Raw genomic sequence first — 18,834 nt, 5'->3', positions numbered from 1 at the left:
CGATTAAGACATTCCTGTTGCCATGGTACTGTGCCCATACTTGGTCCTCACCCCACTTAACTGCTGCTCCAGATTCAGGGTGTCTGGATAGGCACTGTACAATGACAGCAGCCACAGACGTTCCCCTCAATCAGCAGATTAATCATAAATCACCAGGTGCTGGGTGGAGATGAACACCGCTCTATTTCCTCCATCTCTCTCGTCACACATTTCCATTGTCTAAGAATGGACTGATTTCCCTGATTTATTATGCTCTTCTTCCCCCTTCCCCCTCTTTTTCATTCCCTCCCTTTAGCTCTCCGGCTTGGCAAAAGAAACGTCCGAGTCGTGCTCGCCTGGTGTTGGCAGGCGGCTGCGATCGCAGAGAAATGCATGGTATGTATGCGTAGAGAGGAGACCCAGAGACTAAACACATACCTGACGGCCCTGAGTAACCAAAGAAATCCACAAAGGAAACGTCAAGTAATCAGGAAAATAAAGCCTGGCTATGAGGTCTGCAAAGGGCAGTCCTGGTAACGCAACAGAGACCAAGACACAAAGTGGCAGTATTCAGATGGAGAGTATATTCCATCAAGTTGTTCTGAGAACATTAAATATCAGATATAATGGTGGGATTACCTGGATTACAGGAGCGTTTTAAATATTAATTTGACAGTAAAGTCTTTAGCTTTTCCTTGTTCATTTTCAAAAGAGTTTCTCTGCCTCTTCCAACTGGCTATAGTTTTCTTTCTCATATAGATTGGACTAGCCCTGTGAGCGCTACAGCATCTTTAAATGACCCTCAACTAAGGATGAGGAGCAAGAGCACAAAAACACCTTTGTTAGTCCATCCCATCCACATCACTACAGTATCTGGCTGCATCATTTGCTTTCAACATCCTGCGCTGTCTTTTAGGGACACGCAAAGCAAAGCACGAGAGAACTTAAAGTCCCAGTGCAGTAAAAAAAAAAAAAAAAATATTTTTATTTTTTATACATCATATTGTACAACAGCGGATTAAATTAACACGGTAAAAGTGTGAATTTTTAAATTTTATTTCCTGAGAGTTAATGGTTGAAAATACAATCTGCACAGGAACTTCTAATCAACAGGTTGCATGGAGTTTTGGATTTAGATGGTGACATCACCATGCAGTAAATTGGTTAATAGACCAATAACAAAAAGTGTTCCAAACCTCTCTGCCAATAACAGTTCGTTTTCAGTTTCCCCCTCCACACTCAGACCACTCCCAGACAGTCCTAGCAAAATTATTGCTTGAGGAAAAAAACATGTTGCTAAAAAGATACTTTTGCCAATTTTTATGGAAATCTGTTAGTAAGGTACTCAAGTTATATAAAAACGGCTGCATTGGGCATTTAAATATATAAAATGGTTGAACCTGTCACATTCTCTTAACTTTGGGTGAGTTTCAAGTAGCCTCTTCTTGAGCGATCCTTTGTGAAAAATGAAGACTGCTCCTCAGCTGTGCCGTGCAGCTACGCAGAAGTGAAATATTTTCATGTTCTGTTTTGTCTGGCCCGGTCTGCTTACTTTTGGGTTGCACTCAGTTAAGGGAGAAATGGACTGGGCAGCTTTAAAAAGCGTTGGATTACCATGCGGCTCCACATTGTACAAAGCCCCGCCAAACCCCAGTGGAAGCGGAGGGATTGAGCCTGATGGAGATGCTGCTGCCTGAACCTCAAAGGGATCTGGAAGACCATCTAACGCGGATCTCTCTCAGACAAAAAAAAAGTCTAACAATCTTTATCATTCATTTCTACTCCTGTCTTTTTATTCTCTTAAATTGAACTTGCAGTAATAGGGTTATGGACAGCTGTAATATTAAAGAGGAACACTGCAGTTCTGCAGATAGTGTAGGTAGAATAGGTACAGGAAATGACTGCTCCCGGGTGTTAATACACAGCTCAGAGTTGGTAAGAGCTGGCAACGCCAAGGTCGTGTATTGAATACCCACAGGGATCACATATGAATGCACTCACTGTACTGTCAGTCACTTTGTATAAAAGTGAATGTTAAGTGGCATTTGTTATTATATCTATTAATACTACAAGCTATTTTCTGTTGCGGATAGTCTTGAATCTGGCAGAAAAAAAAACAGAGTGCAATTCCGCTCTGCAATTCAATAATCACATGTCGTTAGACTACCTTCTTTGCGTCAGGAATAGACTGAGTAAATCCTTGGGATGTCTGCTCATCATCTCTATTAGATTACAGTCCATTAAGAGGACAGAGAGGTGTTTGTAACATCTGCATCACATGGTTAAAACTGTCTGGATGCCATTAAGACAAACAAATAAATAAACAAACAATCTAATCTAAGGTGCAAAACATGTATAACATATTATCAACATTAGTTAGTTACAGCATGATGTCATGTCATAAAGAATGGCAATAACAGCTTCCTGATTAAACATGCTTGGTCCATTTAAACATGCTTGGTCCATTTAAACATGCTTGGTCCATTTAAACATGCTTGGTCCATTTAAACATGCTTGGTCCATTTAAACATGCTTGGTCCATTTAAACATGCTTGGTCCATTTAAACATGCTTGGTCCATTTAAACATGCTTGGTCCATTTAAACATGCTTGGTCCATTTGAACATGCTTGGTCCATTTGAACATGCTTGGTCCATTTAAACATGCTTGGTCCATTTAAACATGCTTGGTCCATTTAAACATGCTTGGTCCATTTAAACATGCTTGGTCCATTTAAACATGCTTGGTCCATTTGCTATGTATTAAATAGGCCAGGTTTTCAGCTCTCTGTGTCACTGCCTAAGGAACGTTTTAAAATGAGCTACACTCACTCTTAAATGCACATACATTCTTGAGTATGTATTGTGGGTGGCTTGGCATGAAAAATATCATGGATTAATATCCTAGCGGTAATGTATGGTAAGATTTTCACAGCTTCTACTAGCAACCCGCAAAATGAAAAGCTGGGCTTGCCTTGGTGGGAGGTTGCTGGCGTGACTGACAACCTGAAAGAGCACTTTATGCAGCATGCCAGCAGGCCACGTGTAAGGCGTTGCCAGAACAAACAAAATGAATATCTATTAAGGAACCCTTTTGTTAGCATTTTCGATGAGGGTAGTGGGGGCTGGGGTGTCCTGGAAATCAAACCCCATGAAAGGGGGTGGATTTACAACCTAGTCTACCTTCAGTGACAAGGTAGGTAGAGAAAAGAAAAGAGCTGATCCTGAAAAACTAATTGAGCAAAAGCTATTGAGAGCGATCCATAAAAGATATGACTGACTATAGCCCAGGAGTGAGTTATTATAATATTTTTCCATGTAGGAAAAAACAAGCACAATGAAAATAAGGAAGAAAAGCCAAGCATATGCATTGGTCGGTTACACTAATTCATCAATCATAGTTGCATTATTCATCATATTTATTAGGGTTGTCTAAAGCAATTCATTGCTATAGATGAATGGAGCTTCTCCTCACAGTGCTTCCCTGGTGCTATACTACTGTAAATATTAATATCACGGCCAGTGAAAAATCATGAACTGAGCGGTGAACACCAGATGACCTGGGGATAAGCTGTGAAAATAAGAACATAAAGCCATTTTCCCAGAAAGAGCAACTGTACAGTAAAATAAATCTAGTGGCACAAAGATCTTCGTAGATTTGTAAAAAAGCAGTCGTTGAAACTCCCTGTAACATTTCATCTTACTCCATCCTTTCCCCCCAGATTCCAGCATCTAGCTACAGTAGGGCATACTGGACTCTGATCCTGACATCAAAAGGACCAATTAAAGCCCTGGGTACTGTAGGAATGTCCACTATTGGTTCTCTTCCAGAGACCATGCACAGCGTTTCCCGTTCCCATGTAAACAGTAGCATTCCCCCACGGTGGATTGCATGCCTGCACCCACTCCCCCACCCAACCTCTGCTGCCTCAGACCATGCCAAGGAGACCATGCCAGTCTACTAAGTGGAGCGCAGTCTTAAGTGGGAGCAGACCAGAGTAGTGCAGGCACGCTGGGCCTATAAAACATATGAATCAGGGGTCCTAGACTAAAACGTAAGCCCTGGTTTCCCCAGGAGGTCCACCAGACTCGGCTCAGAGAGACCGTCTGTCTCTTATATAACCAGCTGGCAAAGCCTCACGGTGGAATAGGAAAGAGATCCAGATGATGGGTCCGAGCCAAGAGGTATAAAACACTCCAAACCTGTTTCTCTTTCGGGCCGACCCTGTGCGCCTACTCCTATGCAATAACAGTGTTCTCATGACTCTGCAACACGGGCCCTAACACACTGACAGTCCTGTCATTGTTCCCAGTTGGGCAGAGTCACTGTCAGCAATGCCAGTTATTTATAGAGAGTAGCATAGAAAGGTGCTGTTCTCCAATCTGTCACTGCTAATCATCTAAAGGCACCTTCAAAACATACATACATGTATGTATGTATGTATGTATGTATGTATGTATGTATGTATGTATGTATGTATGTGTGTATGCGTGTATGTGTGTGTGTCTGTCTGTCTGTCTGTCTGTCTGTGTGTCTGTGTGTCTGTGTGTCTGTCTGTGTGTCTGTGTGTCTGTCTGTCTGTGTGTCTGTGTGTCTGTCTGTCTGTCTGTGTGTGTGTGTGTGTGTGTGTGCATGCATGTATGTGTGCGTGTGTGTGCATGCATGTACGTATGTATGTACGTATGTATGTATGTCTGTGTGTATGTCAGTGTGTGTGTGTGTGTGTGTGTGTGTGTGTGTGTGTGTGTGTGTGTGTGTGTGTGTGTGTGTGTGTGTGTGTGTGTGTGTGTGTGTGTGTGTGTGTGTGTGTGTGTGTATGCATGCTTGGGTGAGTTTCCAAGTAGCGTAGGTGACGTAGGTATACTGGATGGATTATATATATATTCAGTATGATGCTGGTATTCTGGCACAGATCTGCCTGCTGAACAACGGGAGTAAAGACGATTGTGTACATTTTCCAAAGGAATAAGTTATGAGGTGCCATGTACAATATATAGTGAATCCAAGACTGTCATCAAGAATTTGGAAGAACATTTTGAACCTCTGCACCTTTTTGGCCCGCCTGCGGCAGCGGCTCGGCTGTGGTAGTGGATACTCACGCTTGGTACACCGCTGTGATCCAGAGGCCTTACTCCATCCGTGACAGCACTGCCCTCCACAGACATTCACCCTGCAACAACACCCAGAGACAGAGATCGAGCATTGTCACACACACAAGACAAACTCATTTTGCCTAAAACTCACTTGCTGGTGGGCCTAGTGACCCACTTGTGCCGCCCAGCCTGAGATGAACCAGTAAAACTGGGCCAGATCTGTTTTTTTGGGGTTTCCTTTTATTGGAGGTGAAGCTGGGAGTCCCTAGCCTGGTGCTGAGACTGTGGGAATTTCCCACTAATCATACATCTGAGAGTGCTGCGACTTGGGGCCCTGCAAATTCTGGTCTTGCTCCTGAATACAACAGGATCTGTGCCATTTCGCTTGACTACTTAGTTTCCTTCGAGCATACTTTATTATTTTAGAACAGTGCTTTAAATTAGCTGTTTTTCTTTCTCTCTTTTGAGTGGATGTTAATAAATTTCCTTATTTCGTATCAACTTGAAAGTGGTAAAAGAAAAAGGTCAGAAGTGATACATTGAACTTGAAATGAATTACTTTAAATGTCTCAAACAAGTAGCCTACAGTATTGCACGTGTTTTGATATGTCAGAAATATCAAAAGGCTACCAGAAACAAATACACTGTATCATTTAAGATGGTCTTAAAATACTATTCATTTAACAACCATCATACTGTATGTTCATGTTAATTATTATAGTGAATACTTTGGCCAGACTAAAAGCGAGTTCCTTTACCAGATGCATGACTACAGTACAGTAAGTAGTACGTTGACCCAACATAGGCAATACATTTGCATACCAGACCACCTTGATATCCAAGAGGATAAGTAGCCTATAGACAGACAGATGAACCCTTCTACAACAAGAACTATTTTTCAGACACCCACTGGTTAACTTACCCTGAAATTTTCATTTGGTGACTTTGGTGAACGTTGTGGCTGGTCTGCCGAATGACTTGCTGGTGCTGAGTAAACTGTGTATCCTGGCGAAGCGGGATCGGGTTCGCTTGATTGCCCATCCTACGGGTTCGGACCTGGTTACCGTAACTGGCCGTGAGCTCCACATTGTAGGCATGGGGCTGTCCTGTGGCACTGGAGCGCGAAGAAATGGAACTCACATGTACCCTGTCTGTCCCGCTCGGACCTGGCTGCAACACGTAGTATCTCCTAAAGCCACTCTGATCCGTGGACACAAATGCTGGTGACATGAATAAACCTATAGAAAACAAGAGGTCCCATCTGATCCAAGCCATATCCAGTCAGTAAACGCGTAAAGACAGAATACTTTCTGAAAACTTTATCACAAATTCCTTGATGGTCGGATGTTTCTTCTGCGCAGTCTGAATCTGGAAAATAAAAACTCCCGACTTTAACGCAAGTAAAACAGTTCTATATCCCTGAACATATTCGTCTATACTTCGCCTTGCAGCCCGAATTTAAAAACGATAACTAAAAACGTAGTTAGTTATCTTTAAACTTTAAAAAGTGAAAAATAAAATAGTAAATAATAAATGTAAAAACGTGATCATGGATCTAAAAACAGAATATAACACTCCCTTTATCCCTGTTCAGGCTAGGGGGGAGCTGGACAGCAGATGTTACGGCTGCTATGGCTATGTCTGTGCAATATTTTACCCTGCAGATGAGATTGAAAACTCTTTAAAAAGTTTCACTGTGTAAAGGAGTTAGTGTCAGAACTGAACAGCCAATCTCCAGCAGACATGACGTCAGGAGTGGGACGCTTATTGGAACACACTTGTGGGGCTGAACCCTAAAAAAAAGAAGAAGTTTGGAGTGCGTAGGGCTCCTAGCATAGACTGTAAAAGATTCCTAGTCCCCAAAGATCTAAAGGAAATCCATTCCTCAAGATGCATGTACTTTCTACTTGCTGTCGGCAAGAGCGCGCGCTCCCCAAAGTGACAGCAGGCATAACCCAGGTTGTACAGCAAGTTAATGAGTGATAAGAGTATAGCAACATGCTTACAATAATGACCATTTATAAAATAACACCCAATAAGCCAAATGTAATGTGTACAACTACTTCATGTAACGGTTCATAATTCATATTTATAAATAACATACATATGTATGTAGGCGATATGCTGTTATAGTCCTCCATCTTGTTACTTCTGCCCCATAAAGTCCTGCATAAATCAGAAAGGAACTACCATGCGTCATAAACTATAAACTACCAAATATTTCTAAAGCCATGTGTGCACCATTATTCATCCAACAACCCTCATGAGTTACTTGTCAACAGTTGTGCTGGGGCCATTCCTGGTGGCTTCTATTCTCCCACGGTTATCCCTAGTCGCTGTCCTCTTACACAGCAGGGTTACCAGCAAACCCCGTGTAAATTCTTCAACATTTCTTTCATTGAGGATTGCAGGGGATATTCCAGTACTGGAGTGAATTCATTGAAGACATGCACTATGGAGCAGACACAGTGGTTTTAAGGGCCTACACCCAGATGAAAATGAGCCCCATTGAGTCATTGTGTGCGCTTTGGAAAAACATGCACAGTACCGTGAAGTCTTATGACGTTGGTTCTCTTGAGTGAGGGATATCTATCTAATGGTCTTAAAAACTCTGTCCCCCATTGAGGTTTGAAGTGGGTGGACACCACAGGAGGCTGCTGTGGGGAGGACGGCTCATAATAATGGCTGTAATGGAGCAAATGGAATGGCATCAAACATCAAATGCCATTCAACTTATTCCGCTCCAGCCATTACCACGAGTCTGTCCTCCTCAATTAAGGTGCCACCAACCTCTTCTGGGGGATACTGGATACAGTGGTGTCATACATAGATGAAAAAAAGAAAGCCCCCCAGAATGAGGGAGCGGAAAGGAGCTGTTTGGGAAATGTTGCTCTGAATTTGACACACGAGGTAATGGTAACCAGAACGCAGTGTCTGTGGAGCAGCATCCTCGGAGAAGGGGACAGATCTGTGGAGAAAGACAGGGTGAAGCACGTGTCATCACCAATGATGCAACATGAAATACACTACACATACACAACAGTAAGATGACACCCCCTTCAAATGAGTGGATTTGGCTATTTTCAGCCACACCCGTTGCTGACAGGTGCATAACATTGAGCAACCAGCCATACAAACTCCATTTTGGGTTTCCATGGCCGAGCAGCCGCACACAAGCTTAAAATCACCATGTGCAATGTCAAGCTTTGGCTGGAGTGGTGTAAAGCTTGGCGCCATTGGACTCTTGAGCAGTGGAAACTCGTTCTCTGGAGTGCTGAATCACGCTTCACCATCTGGAGGTCTGACGGACTAATCTGGGTTTGGCGAATACCACGAGAACGCTACCTATCCAATTGCATAGTGCCAACTTCAATGCTTGGTGGAGGACGAGGAATAATGGTCTGGGGCTGTTTTTCATGGTTAGGGCTAGGCCCCTTAGCTCCAGTGAAATGAAATAACGCTACAGCAAACAATGACATTCTAGACAATTCTGTGCTTCCAACTTTGTGGCAAAAGTTTGGAGAATGCCCCCGTGCACAAAACGGGGTCCAAACAGAAGTCGTTTGTCGAGATCGGTGTAGAACTTGAGCCCTGATCTCAATCCCATCAAACACCTTCAGGATGATTGGAACGCAGACTATGAGCCAGGTCTAATCGCCCAAAATCAGCCTCATTAATTCTCATGGATGAACAGAAGCAATTTCCCGCAACAATGTTCCAACATCTAGTGGAAAGCCTACCCAGAAGAGTGGAGGCTGTTATAGCAGCAGAAGGACCAACTCCATAATAATGCCCATGACTTTGGAATGAGATGTTCGACGAGCAGGTGTCCACATACTTTTGGTCATGTAGTGTAGCTGGGCAGAAATGCAATCCTCCAGTCACTGATTAAATCTGGGTAAATCTCATGTGCCATAACTGTACATGTGCCCAGCAAACACAGCCAGAGTCTGAAATGAAGTCTCAAGATGTTCTGGAAAACATTTAAGTCATAGCAAGTCTGTGGGAAGGGATCAACATAGACATACAAAAGCTGTATGAAAAATCTTTCAGTCAGAGAGCTTTTAGGTCACTGTTTCTATACAGAATGTTACTCTTCTGATAAAGGTTTGGATAAATCTTATTTTGTAATAGAGTCCTTGCTCATGGACGTCCTGACCAAAAACTACCCATCCTGATGATAGACTCCTTATTCATTCATACCACAATGAATATCATGAAACGTGATGCCATTTTGGTGTTGCTCGTAGGCAATGACCTTACCATTGTATTTCTGCTGCAGTTGGTACTTTATGAGGATGTTGTCAAGTTGTCACTAAGAAACACCAGGAATGTTAAGAAACAGGAGGTTGAACAAGCATCCTGTTTCCCTGCTTCAAAGGGAGGCCTCTCCAAATGTATGAAGTCATGGCAGCAAATCAGTGTTGTTTGACAATTTGGAAGAGTTATATTAGTTATATTACAACTAGCAGGCAGATAACTATATTCTCCCTGTGTCTGCTGGATATATGATAGTAAATAATGACAACTCTAGTAATGACCATTATTTCACATTTGTATTAAATGACTGACATTTTGGGACAGAAATCTGGTTATGATCGAATGGTTTGGAATGCAAACAAATTGTGTAATCAAGACCTGTTGAATATATGGAATGTATTGATACATTATTCTTATGGTGATACACACTTCCGTCCCAATCCATAAATGGTCACCAGATTGAAAAAAGAATATGCCATTTTTATAACACATGACCTTTATTTTGACGGAGTCGATAACATCAAATCAAATTTCATGAAAGAGAACTACAGCTATGCCATACAGAGTATACAAAACATGAAGTACATCTGCTCTTCCCATGACATAGCCTGACCAGGTGAAATCTATGATCCCTTATTGATGTCACTTGATAAATCCATTTCAAAATCAGTGTAGATGAAGGGGAGGATACAGGTTAAAGGAATTTTAAGCCTTGAAACAATTGAGACATGGATTGTGTATTTGTGCCATTCAGAAGGTAAATGGGTAAGACATGCAAGTGCATTGGAACGATGTATGGTAGTAGGTGCCAGGCGCACTGGTTTGTATCAAGAAGTCTAACGCTGCTAGGTTTTTCACGCTAAAAAAATGTCCTGTGTGTATCAAGAATGGGCCACCACCTAAAGGACATCAGTGGGAAGCATTAGAGTCAACATGGGCCAGCATCCATGTGGAATGCTTTCAACACCTTGTAGAGTCCATGCTCTGACGAATTGAGGTTGTTCTGAGGGCAAACGGTGGAACACCTTCCTAACTCAATATTAGGAAGGTGTTCCTCATATTTGGTATACTCAGTCGATAACACATGTCCATATCTACTCGTATAAAAGTAATTTTCTCCCTAAGTCACTTACACTGTAGGCCTTTCCTCCAATGCAAGGCAGAGACACAGGCCATGACAAAGAGGCACAGGCAAAGAAAAACATTTCTACGATAGCAATAAAACAACAAGTATGATAAAACAAAGGCAATGTCAAGGTCATTTTGATTTGGGAGAGAAAATCCATGAGGAGAAGATGGTAGGATCTGTCTGTAGCCCCGGGGCCCGAGGCATGATGATGATAAGATAGCTGTACTGTACGGGGGCTGCCTCCATGGTGTCTGTCCTGTGTGAGTGAGGCGATACTTTCATGGCCGAGTGCTTCCCTGGTGATGAACGTCCACACTTTCCTGTCCTGCTTCACATTCGTACATTTCTCATCTGCAGAGCTCTCACTGCGCCTGCGGGATTCCAGCTTTGAGGGGGGGGGGTTATGACTAATACATTCTAACAAGGCAAGGGTGGTTCTATGATCATAAGGCTTCATCTTTGTACAATTTATGGATGCATACACTTCCTGATTTCTATAGTTTCCGCAGAGAAGGTGTCTTTTTGATGACCTGCGGGGGTTGAGCTAGCATTCCTTAACTATGATTTATACCACAAACAGCACATATAAAATTACACTTAGTACATACAAGTGTATCACAGTCCTTTACAGTTAGTTGCATCTCTTCTTCCCTGTAAAAGCATGTAAAGTACTCTTGGTAAGGACCAGGGTGAGGGGTGCAGGTCTCCTCACAGTGTCCCTAGTAGCCATGTCTGCTCTGGGATAAGTTTACTGTAGGAGGTCCTTAGAGGTGTGTCTATTGTGAGGCATTCATGCTGATTCGCTGCGCAGCTGGCCACTCTGGTCCTGCAGCTGCGTGATAAGCTGTTCCAGCTCTTTGACTTCATCAATCAGGTCGCCATGGATCTCCCCAGAAGCAACATCTGTGTGCAGTTGCTGAGGAAAATCAGTGTAAAGAAATTAAATTACTACATTTGGTTAAACGTTATCGCAAAAAACGGGAGGTTGGTGAAGTAGTTCAGGATTGACTTGATGTGAGCAGTCCGATACATCTGTATGATGTGGTGGGGTGCTGGCATCAAGACCAAGTGTACTGTACTGTACCTTGGCTTTAGTGGCCAGGCTTCTCAGGCTGAGACGAGTGGAGGACAACATTGGCAATGCCTCCTGGGGGTTACTCTTCTTTTTACTACAGCTGAGGGTCACTGTGAACCCAGAAATGTGAGAAATAGAGACAGAAAATACCTATTAGCACATAAATATTTGTGATTAAAAGACAGAGACCCTTATGTCTAATAATATGAGTGACTGCTGGAAGGAGACAACCACCCATCATGGAAGGGTCAGAAGAGATGAGGGGTTTCTGGGTCGGCGTCCATGGACCTACCTGCCCTGGTGAGACACTGTGGCACCATGGACCTATGCATGACTAACAGGTCTCATATAGACACATGACTGTGGGTTATACTGCACGTGTGTGAGTCATTTCTCCTGGGACTGGTTAATGGGCGCTCCACCTCCCTCAGGGAGATTTCTGCAGTCAGTGACACTTCAGTGGGCCTCATCTCATTACGCTGGAGACACTTCCCCGCTCAAACCCGCCGTGAGTGGCCTGGCAGCTCGCAAATTAATAACAAGACGAGACCTTTTTCCCCAATGCCTGTTTAATCACTCCTGTGATTACTGTCCGAGATAAGATAATCAAAATGTCCTCTGGAACGCTTCCCAGTGAATCTGCATTCAACAGGATGAAACACCATCCACACAAACACCATTCATGACCCCCACAAAGTGACGACTAAAGCTCAGAAGAACCGGTGTTATCCTGTGCTGCTTTGAGAAACATACCTAAACAAAGCTATGTTCCTGAGACCAGTGATGATATTGATGGGCTATTTCCCCTGCATCGCAGTCTTTTGTCTTGGTGTTTACACGACACCTTTTATCTCGCTCTCGCACGAGGAAAGGAAAACAAGCGGCAGTCTCTTCTCCCCTCTATCTGCGCTACACCTTTTCCCTGTATGGTCCCATTCAGCCGCGACAGCACGAAAGGTCAAAACGGCGTGATTTATGGATGAAGACCTCTTCTGCTCTCCCCTCCTCGTTCTCATCACTCTACTTTTTCTCATCCCTCTCTTCCGAGCTCTGTGGATGCAGTGTCCAGGCCCATCATAGAGGTTACAAAGTTGAGTTGAGAGAGTGAGGCTGTAGTAGAAGGGCTTGGTGGGTTCTGATTAGAGGTCGACCGATTAATCGGAATGGCCGATTAATTAGGGCTGATTTCAAGTTTTCATAACAATTGGAAATCGGTATTTTTGGGCGCCCATTTCCGATCTTTTTATACCTTTTATTTAACTAGTCAAGTCAGTTAAGAACACATTCTTATTTTCAATGACGGCCTGGGAACTGTGGGTTAACTGCCTTGTTCAGGGGCAGAACGACAGATTTTCACCGTGTCAGCTCAGGGGATCCAATCTTGCAACCGTACAGTTAACTAGTCCAACGCTCTAACCATTGCCTGCCTGTTACGCAAATGCAGTAGAAGCCAAGGTAAATTGCTAGCTAGCATTAAACTTATCTTATAAAAAAACAATCAATCATAATCACTAGTTATAACTACTAATCCAGTTTAGACAATATTAACCAGATGAAATTTGTGTCATTTCTCGTGTGTTCATTGCACGCAGAGTCATGGTATATGCAACAGTTTGGGCTGCCTGGCTCATTGCAAACTAATTTGCCAGAATTTTACATAATTATGACATAACATTGAAGGTTGTGCAATGTAACAATAATATTTAGACTTCGGGATGCCACCCGTTAGATTAAATACCGAACGGTTTAGTATTTCACTGAAATAATAAATGTTTTGTTTTCGAAATGATAGTCTCCGGATTCGACCATATTGATGACCAGAGGCTCGTATTTGTGTGTTATGTTATAATTAAGTCTGATTTGATTGAGCAGTCCGACTGAGCAGCAGCAGGCCCGTAATCATTCATTCAAACAGCACGTTTGTGCGTTTTGCCAGCAGCTCTTCGCAAGCATAGCGCTATTTATGACTTCAAGCCTATCAGCCTAATGGCTGGTGTAACAGATGTGATTTGGCTAGCTATTTAGCTGGGTGTGCGCTAATACTGTTTCAAACATCACTCGCTTTTAGATTTGGAGTAGTTATTCCCCTTGCGCGGCAAGGGCCGCGGCTTTTGTGGAGCGATGGGTAACGATGTTTCGAGTGTGGCTGTTGTCGATGTGTTCCTGGTTCGAGCCCAGATAGGGGCGAGGAGAGGGACGGAAGCTATACTGTTACACTGGCAATACTATAGTGCCTATAAGAACATCCAATAGTCAAAGGTATATGAAATACAAATGGTATAGAGATAAATAGTCCTATAAATACTATATTAACTACAACCTAAAAGTCTCATGTTAAAAGGAACCACCAACTTTCATATGTTCTCATGTTCGGAGCAAGGAACTTAAACATTAGCTTTTTTACATGGCACATATTTTACATGGCACACATTTTACATGGCACATATTGCATATGGGCACATATTACTTTCTTCTCCAACACTTTGTTTTTGCATTATTTAAACCAAATTGAACATGTTTCATTATTTATTTGAGGCTAAATTGATTTTTATTGAGGTATTATATTAAGTTAAAATAAGTGTTCATTCAGTATTGTTGTAATTGTCATTATTACAAATAAATAAATAAAAAATCGGCCGATTAATCGGCATCTGCTTTTTTGGTCCTCCAATAATTGGTATTGAAAAATCATAATCGGTCGACCTCTAGTTCTGATCCATTAGTTAAGCCTGTCTCTCTTATAAATGATTAAGATCAACAGCTCTCTGGGTCTTTTCTGACAGGCTGAAGGAAAGGGGCAGCATGTGGGAGTGTTTTGGGATACCTACCACAGCCTGTGTGTGTGAGGAATTAAGTGTATGTAAGGCGTGTAAGGTGTGTGTGTGTGCGCACATGCGAGAAAAAAGGTGTGTGACCTGAGTGAAGATGAGCCCTAGCGACAACATCAACCCCAGAGATGTGTTGGGGAAGGCTGGGCTGAGTCCTTCCACATTGCTATTCCTACCGTGTTATTCTGACTCCCTCTTATGTTTAATTCAACACAGCATCCGGCTGTAATGAAAAACCTGGGGATTCTCGAGATTAACAACTTTAATGGAGTTCTCCTGTAGGACACTCTCCTTCCTTTGCCTGCTGTCTCCATCTCCACTCCATCCCCCAAGCCCCTCCACACTAACACGCAAAGCAATTGTTTGGATCGGGATTGTGTCTCGCAGAGGGCAGTGGGGTAAGCGGCTTGTTTGTCTTTTTTACTCTTCTCTTGTCTGCAATCCATCAGGTCTGCTCCCTACACGGCCTGACGCAAAGGCATGTAGGAGACGTGACATTAAGCGTGATGGAGTGTTCGAAAGTCTCTGCCATTAAGCGGCGGCTCACGTGTGGCTCGGGTGTGTCGAAGAAATGTGTGTGTGTGTGTGTGACAGGGCCTAAAATTAACACCCACCAAATGTGGGTAGATTTTGGTATTGTCGGGTAAGAATGTCTAATTCACCAGCCACGTTGCAGGTGGTTCACTCAACGCTCAACAGTGCGAGCATTTCATAAAAATAGTCAAGTCAAGTATGGCACGAGTGCTAGTTGTGATTTTATAGCAAAAATAAATGCTGCAATAGCTGTTTTCAAAGTATTTCTGCCGTTTTGTTTCATATCTGGTAATGCTCAAAGCAAATCGGAATCCTAACGCCATAGCTATCCCACCTCGCGCAACACTGCCTGTCTAGGGGGCTGAAAGATTTGTTTTTAAAAGCAATGCGCTCAGGCATTGGTCTAATTTACTCTAAAGTCTATTTAAAACATTTGTTTTGGTAACTACATGATTTGATATGTGTTATTTCATAGTTCACTATTATTCTACAATGTCAGAAAGAGTAAAAATAAAAACCCTTCAATGAGTAGGTGTGTCTAAACTTTTGACTGGTACTGGACCTGCCACAGTATGTGGGATAAGGTCTATGCGTGTAGGGGCAGGGAGTACGTCACTCACCGTTGGCAAGATCTATGGCTCTCCTTATCACCTCCTTGAAGGTCCCAGTGTCTTTCTCCCAGCCGCTGACCTGCACCTCACAGCGATGGGCCTTGGACAGGAACTGCAAAGCCTGACACACACAAATACGCACACACACAAGAAAATCCATGAAAAACAATTATCCCCCCAACACACAGAATGTTGTGGGCTACCATTTTTAATTAAATATTAACTTCCCATGAAGCCATAAACCCTCGCCAATCTGTTGGCCACACCAATCCATTTGAGTTGTAATGAACACACTAAGTAAACACTTTGAATGAATAGAAAATTAACAGAAATCATTGCTGTGGCGTGACTGGCCTATGAGAGGCAGTGGAAAGACAAATGACATAACAGGACTGTCCTCACAAGTCACGCTTAGGACACGATTAAGGAACAGTTTTATCAACAGCCCACTGCGTATGACAAGAATACACAGAGCCATCTATCACTGTGTGGCCACGTGCAATTTGCTCACCATTAGTTACCATCGCCTATGAGTTATCAATGAGCCTATAAATAGCTTTTAACAGGCTCCAAGTCCATTACAATAATGACTTTTTCACCTCCCCTCCGAGCTCACAAAGTATATTTCATGTGTGGCGTTTGCACAGTCAAATGTCACGGGAATGTTAGAGGGCCTTACTTTCTCGTTGTCCTCAGGCCTGGTGCTGTGGCCGCCTCCGTAGAGCAGGGCGTAGTGACGCCAGATCTCAGCGTCAGTGCTGTGGCGGGACGTGACGCGCCCCAGGAGCTCCTGGACCTTGGCCCGCAGAGAAGACGCCTGGTCGCCATGGTTATCTGTCATGTCCTCCACCACCGCTCGTACCAGGATCTCTAGAATCTGGAACACAGGAGAGTGACAATGTGAACGGACCGCTCCTCTGGTTTGAAGTGGGAGGAGTCGGAAAAGAGTGGAGCGACTGCTCATTTAAAGCGGGTGGTTGTGGTTTGGTGTGTGAACCTGACTACACTGGCTTAAATTACATATGTCCTCTCTCAACATAAACCATTTGGGTTGCCTCAATGTTGCGTGGTTGTGTCATCCTCCGTTTCTAGTTTGGTGATTGCCGTCTGAGCAGGAGGCTATTTCACACAGACGCTTTTCGCACTTGGTTTCAATTTCACCTCGCACCCAACTGAATGGGTGGCATTTGCTCCCTGCTCAAATTCAATATGCTCGGCATTGAGAGTGGAATATAGAGTGGAATAAAACTGCCAAGAATTCATGGGACTTGTTTTCTATTGTAACAAAAAATGGAAATGTATGCACAGTCACAATCATCACGCAGTACAATTAAAAGCGCTTCAATAAATAGCCAAGAGGGTAGAGCAACGCTGGATTTCAAAACATGACCTCACCCTCTTTGTTCACATTAATTAAATGCTTTCCCATATGAATAATAAAACGGTATCATCAGCACGCTGAAAACAAATAATCAAGTTACAACGCAATACACACCACTCACTCACACACGGGCATGTCATAGTCATAGCTATATATACTAGCATGTTCCATAAGCAACAAGCGGGAGAGACCGAGGATGATATCAATGAGAAACATCTCAAAAGGTATGTCCATGTGCTCCACTAAAAGCCAGGAAGTGCAGCAGTGTTCACGGGCCTTATCCCGTCTGTCCAGGGGAATGTTATTTGTGAAGCCCTCATGCACCGCTCCGAATACCAACACTGAGCAAGCTGAGTAAAGGCAGGGGAAAGGAGACCGAGACAGATGAATGGTGAAAGGTGTGAGCTAAGGGTTGGAGATGTCTCCCCTGGGTTTGTGTAGTCTGTGGGGAGTGTGTATGTGTGTATCTCCCAATGGCAGTGTGTGCGTGCGGGTATGTGTGGTCTCGATTGGAGGGGTGTGTGTGTGTGTGTGGGTAGTCGGAGGGGGTAAACTGCAAGATCTGTGCATCTCCTCACGCGTCTGTGTGCAAGTGCTAGTCTTTGAGTTGGTGTGTATGTCTACCATGCGCGTGCCAGGGTGGGGGGCCTGGTTTCCCAGAAGTTAGCTAAGCCAGCTCCCTTTGAAGTCGTGGCACTCACAGAAAGCCTGTTAGTGAACAGTTTGAAACCCAGGTGTTCGCTGAGCCAAGCTTTTTACTTTATCCCACGTTTGATTGTTCACAGTAAAAATGTAGCCAAAGGTGAATGAGACCTCTAGCCTACTGCACATATCCATACAACCACTTATAGGGAGGGATTTCACATTCACTGAATCACCAGAAGAGCCCATGCATTTCTTAAAGGATGATTGTGTGTTTGAAAATCACTTCCAAATTGCATGTCTAAAGAGGCTGTTTAAAGACTCCATCCCAGAGTCTTGACACAGAGTTACCAAATGACCCAGCTCTTAGTAAGTTCAGCTGCAGGCGGGCTGGCACACTGCCTCTGCTCGACTAGATTATTGTTTAGTCTCCAGTTGACTGTGGCGTGCCCTGCCAGTGGAGGAAGAAGAGAATCTGTGAGGAAGCAGATCTGAAAGCTGTAAGTGGAGTGAACTTCAACAGGCATGGGGGAGAGGAAAATCCACCTTTACAATAAATCTGGTCCAAACCAGACAATCAAACACCTTATAACCAGGCTTCACAGACAACTGTTCTGTATCTATACCTGGGGCTAAAGCTTCCAGATGGCTTTCCAACTGAATAATGGCATAGCCAAGCTCCTAGCAATCATGCAATGTTCTTGAATGACTAAAGGCCATTAAAAGTACAATCCAGTAAAATGGTTTGATAATTCATTTGAAGAAAGTTATCTGTGTAGCACTCTCTGTGTAACAGAAGATCATAAATGAGATCTGTTGAAACGAGAGCACTTCTATAAGGGCTGTTCCAGAATGTGTGTGGTCTACTGCAGGACAGTAGGTAAGGCGAGGCGGTCGTCTCAGCCCTTAAAACAACAGCAGTCTCTAGGGAATCCGGGAGTGTCTCTCCCTTCTGCTTCTTTCACTATATCGCTCTTTCTACCTCACCCTTTTTTACAGTCCCCCAAGTGCAGTTCCACGGGAGTTATGATTTAAATTAGTTTCCCTTCTCAGCATTTGCATGTAACAAACTACTTATCTATAGATGCTCTTTAGTGTGCCCCTGGTTTTCACAGTTTAAGTGTACCACTCAACGTTCTCAGGTGCTGGAACAAATACCATACCATACCGGTGCAGCAAGTATCTTGCTACACACACACTCCTCTCCGGACCCTCAGATAAGATGCCGGTCGGTGTTTGTGTGTGGTCCAAAGAAAGATACTCCGTCTTCATACCGGATAAAACATTTCATCATAATAATCTG

General features: G+C 43.4%; 2 protein-coding genes across 8 annotated transcripts in view; both read right to left on the bottom strand.

Annotated features, from left to right (window-relative positions):
- ltbp1 (latent transforming growth factor beta binding protein 1) overlaps nucleotides 1–6,754 on the bottom strand; it is a 147,131-nt gene extending 140,377 nt beyond the window's left edge. For 4 of the 7 annotated variants that reach the window (XM_052498503.1, XM_052498506.1, XM_052498504.1 and 1 more), the window contains exons 1-2: nucleotides 5,994–6,754; nucleotides 5,078–5,148 (exon numbers count right to left, since the gene is read on the bottom strand). In XM_052498503.1, coding sequence (XP_052354463.1) covers nucleotides 5,078–5,148; nucleotides 5,994–6,346 — 424 coding nt within the window. In that variant the 5' untranslated portion in view covers nucleotides 6,347–6,754. The remainder of the gene's footprint in view (nucleotides 1–5,077; nucleotides 5,149–5,993) is intronic. The other 3 variants (XM_052498501.1, XM_052498502.1, XM_052498505.1) reach the window with 1 other exon arrangement.
- A 3,055-nt stretch (nucleotides 6,755–9,809) lies between these two features.
- The window catches only part of ttc27 (tetratricopeptide repeat domain 27), a 143,344-nt gene continuing 134,319 nt past the window's right edge, over nucleotides 9,810–18,834 (bottom strand). Inside the window, exons 17-20 of the mRNA XM_035754246.2 lie at nucleotides 16,188–16,385; nucleotides 15,518–15,629; nucleotides 11,545–11,645; nucleotides 9,810–11,376 (exon numbers count right to left, since the gene is read on the bottom strand). Coding sequence (XP_035610139.1) covers nucleotides 11,251–11,376; nucleotides 11,545–11,645; nucleotides 15,518–15,629; nucleotides 16,188–16,385 — 537 coding nt within the window. The 3' untranslated portion in view covers nucleotides 9,810–11,250. The remainder of the gene's footprint in view (nucleotides 11,377–11,544; nucleotides 11,646–15,517; nucleotides 15,630–16,187; nucleotides 16,386–18,834) is intronic.

The sequence above is a fragment of the Oncorhynchus keta genome, chromosome 36, assembly GCF_023373465.1.
Source record: "Oncorhynchus keta strain PuntledgeMale-10-30-2019 chromosome 36, Oket_V2, whole genome shotgun sequence".
In the NCBI taxonomy this organism is placed as follows: Eukaryota; Metazoa; Chordata; class Actinopteri; order Salmoniformes; family Salmonidae; genus Oncorhynchus; species Oncorhynchus keta.
This window is presented reverse-complemented; position numbering and strand designations above follow the sequence as displayed.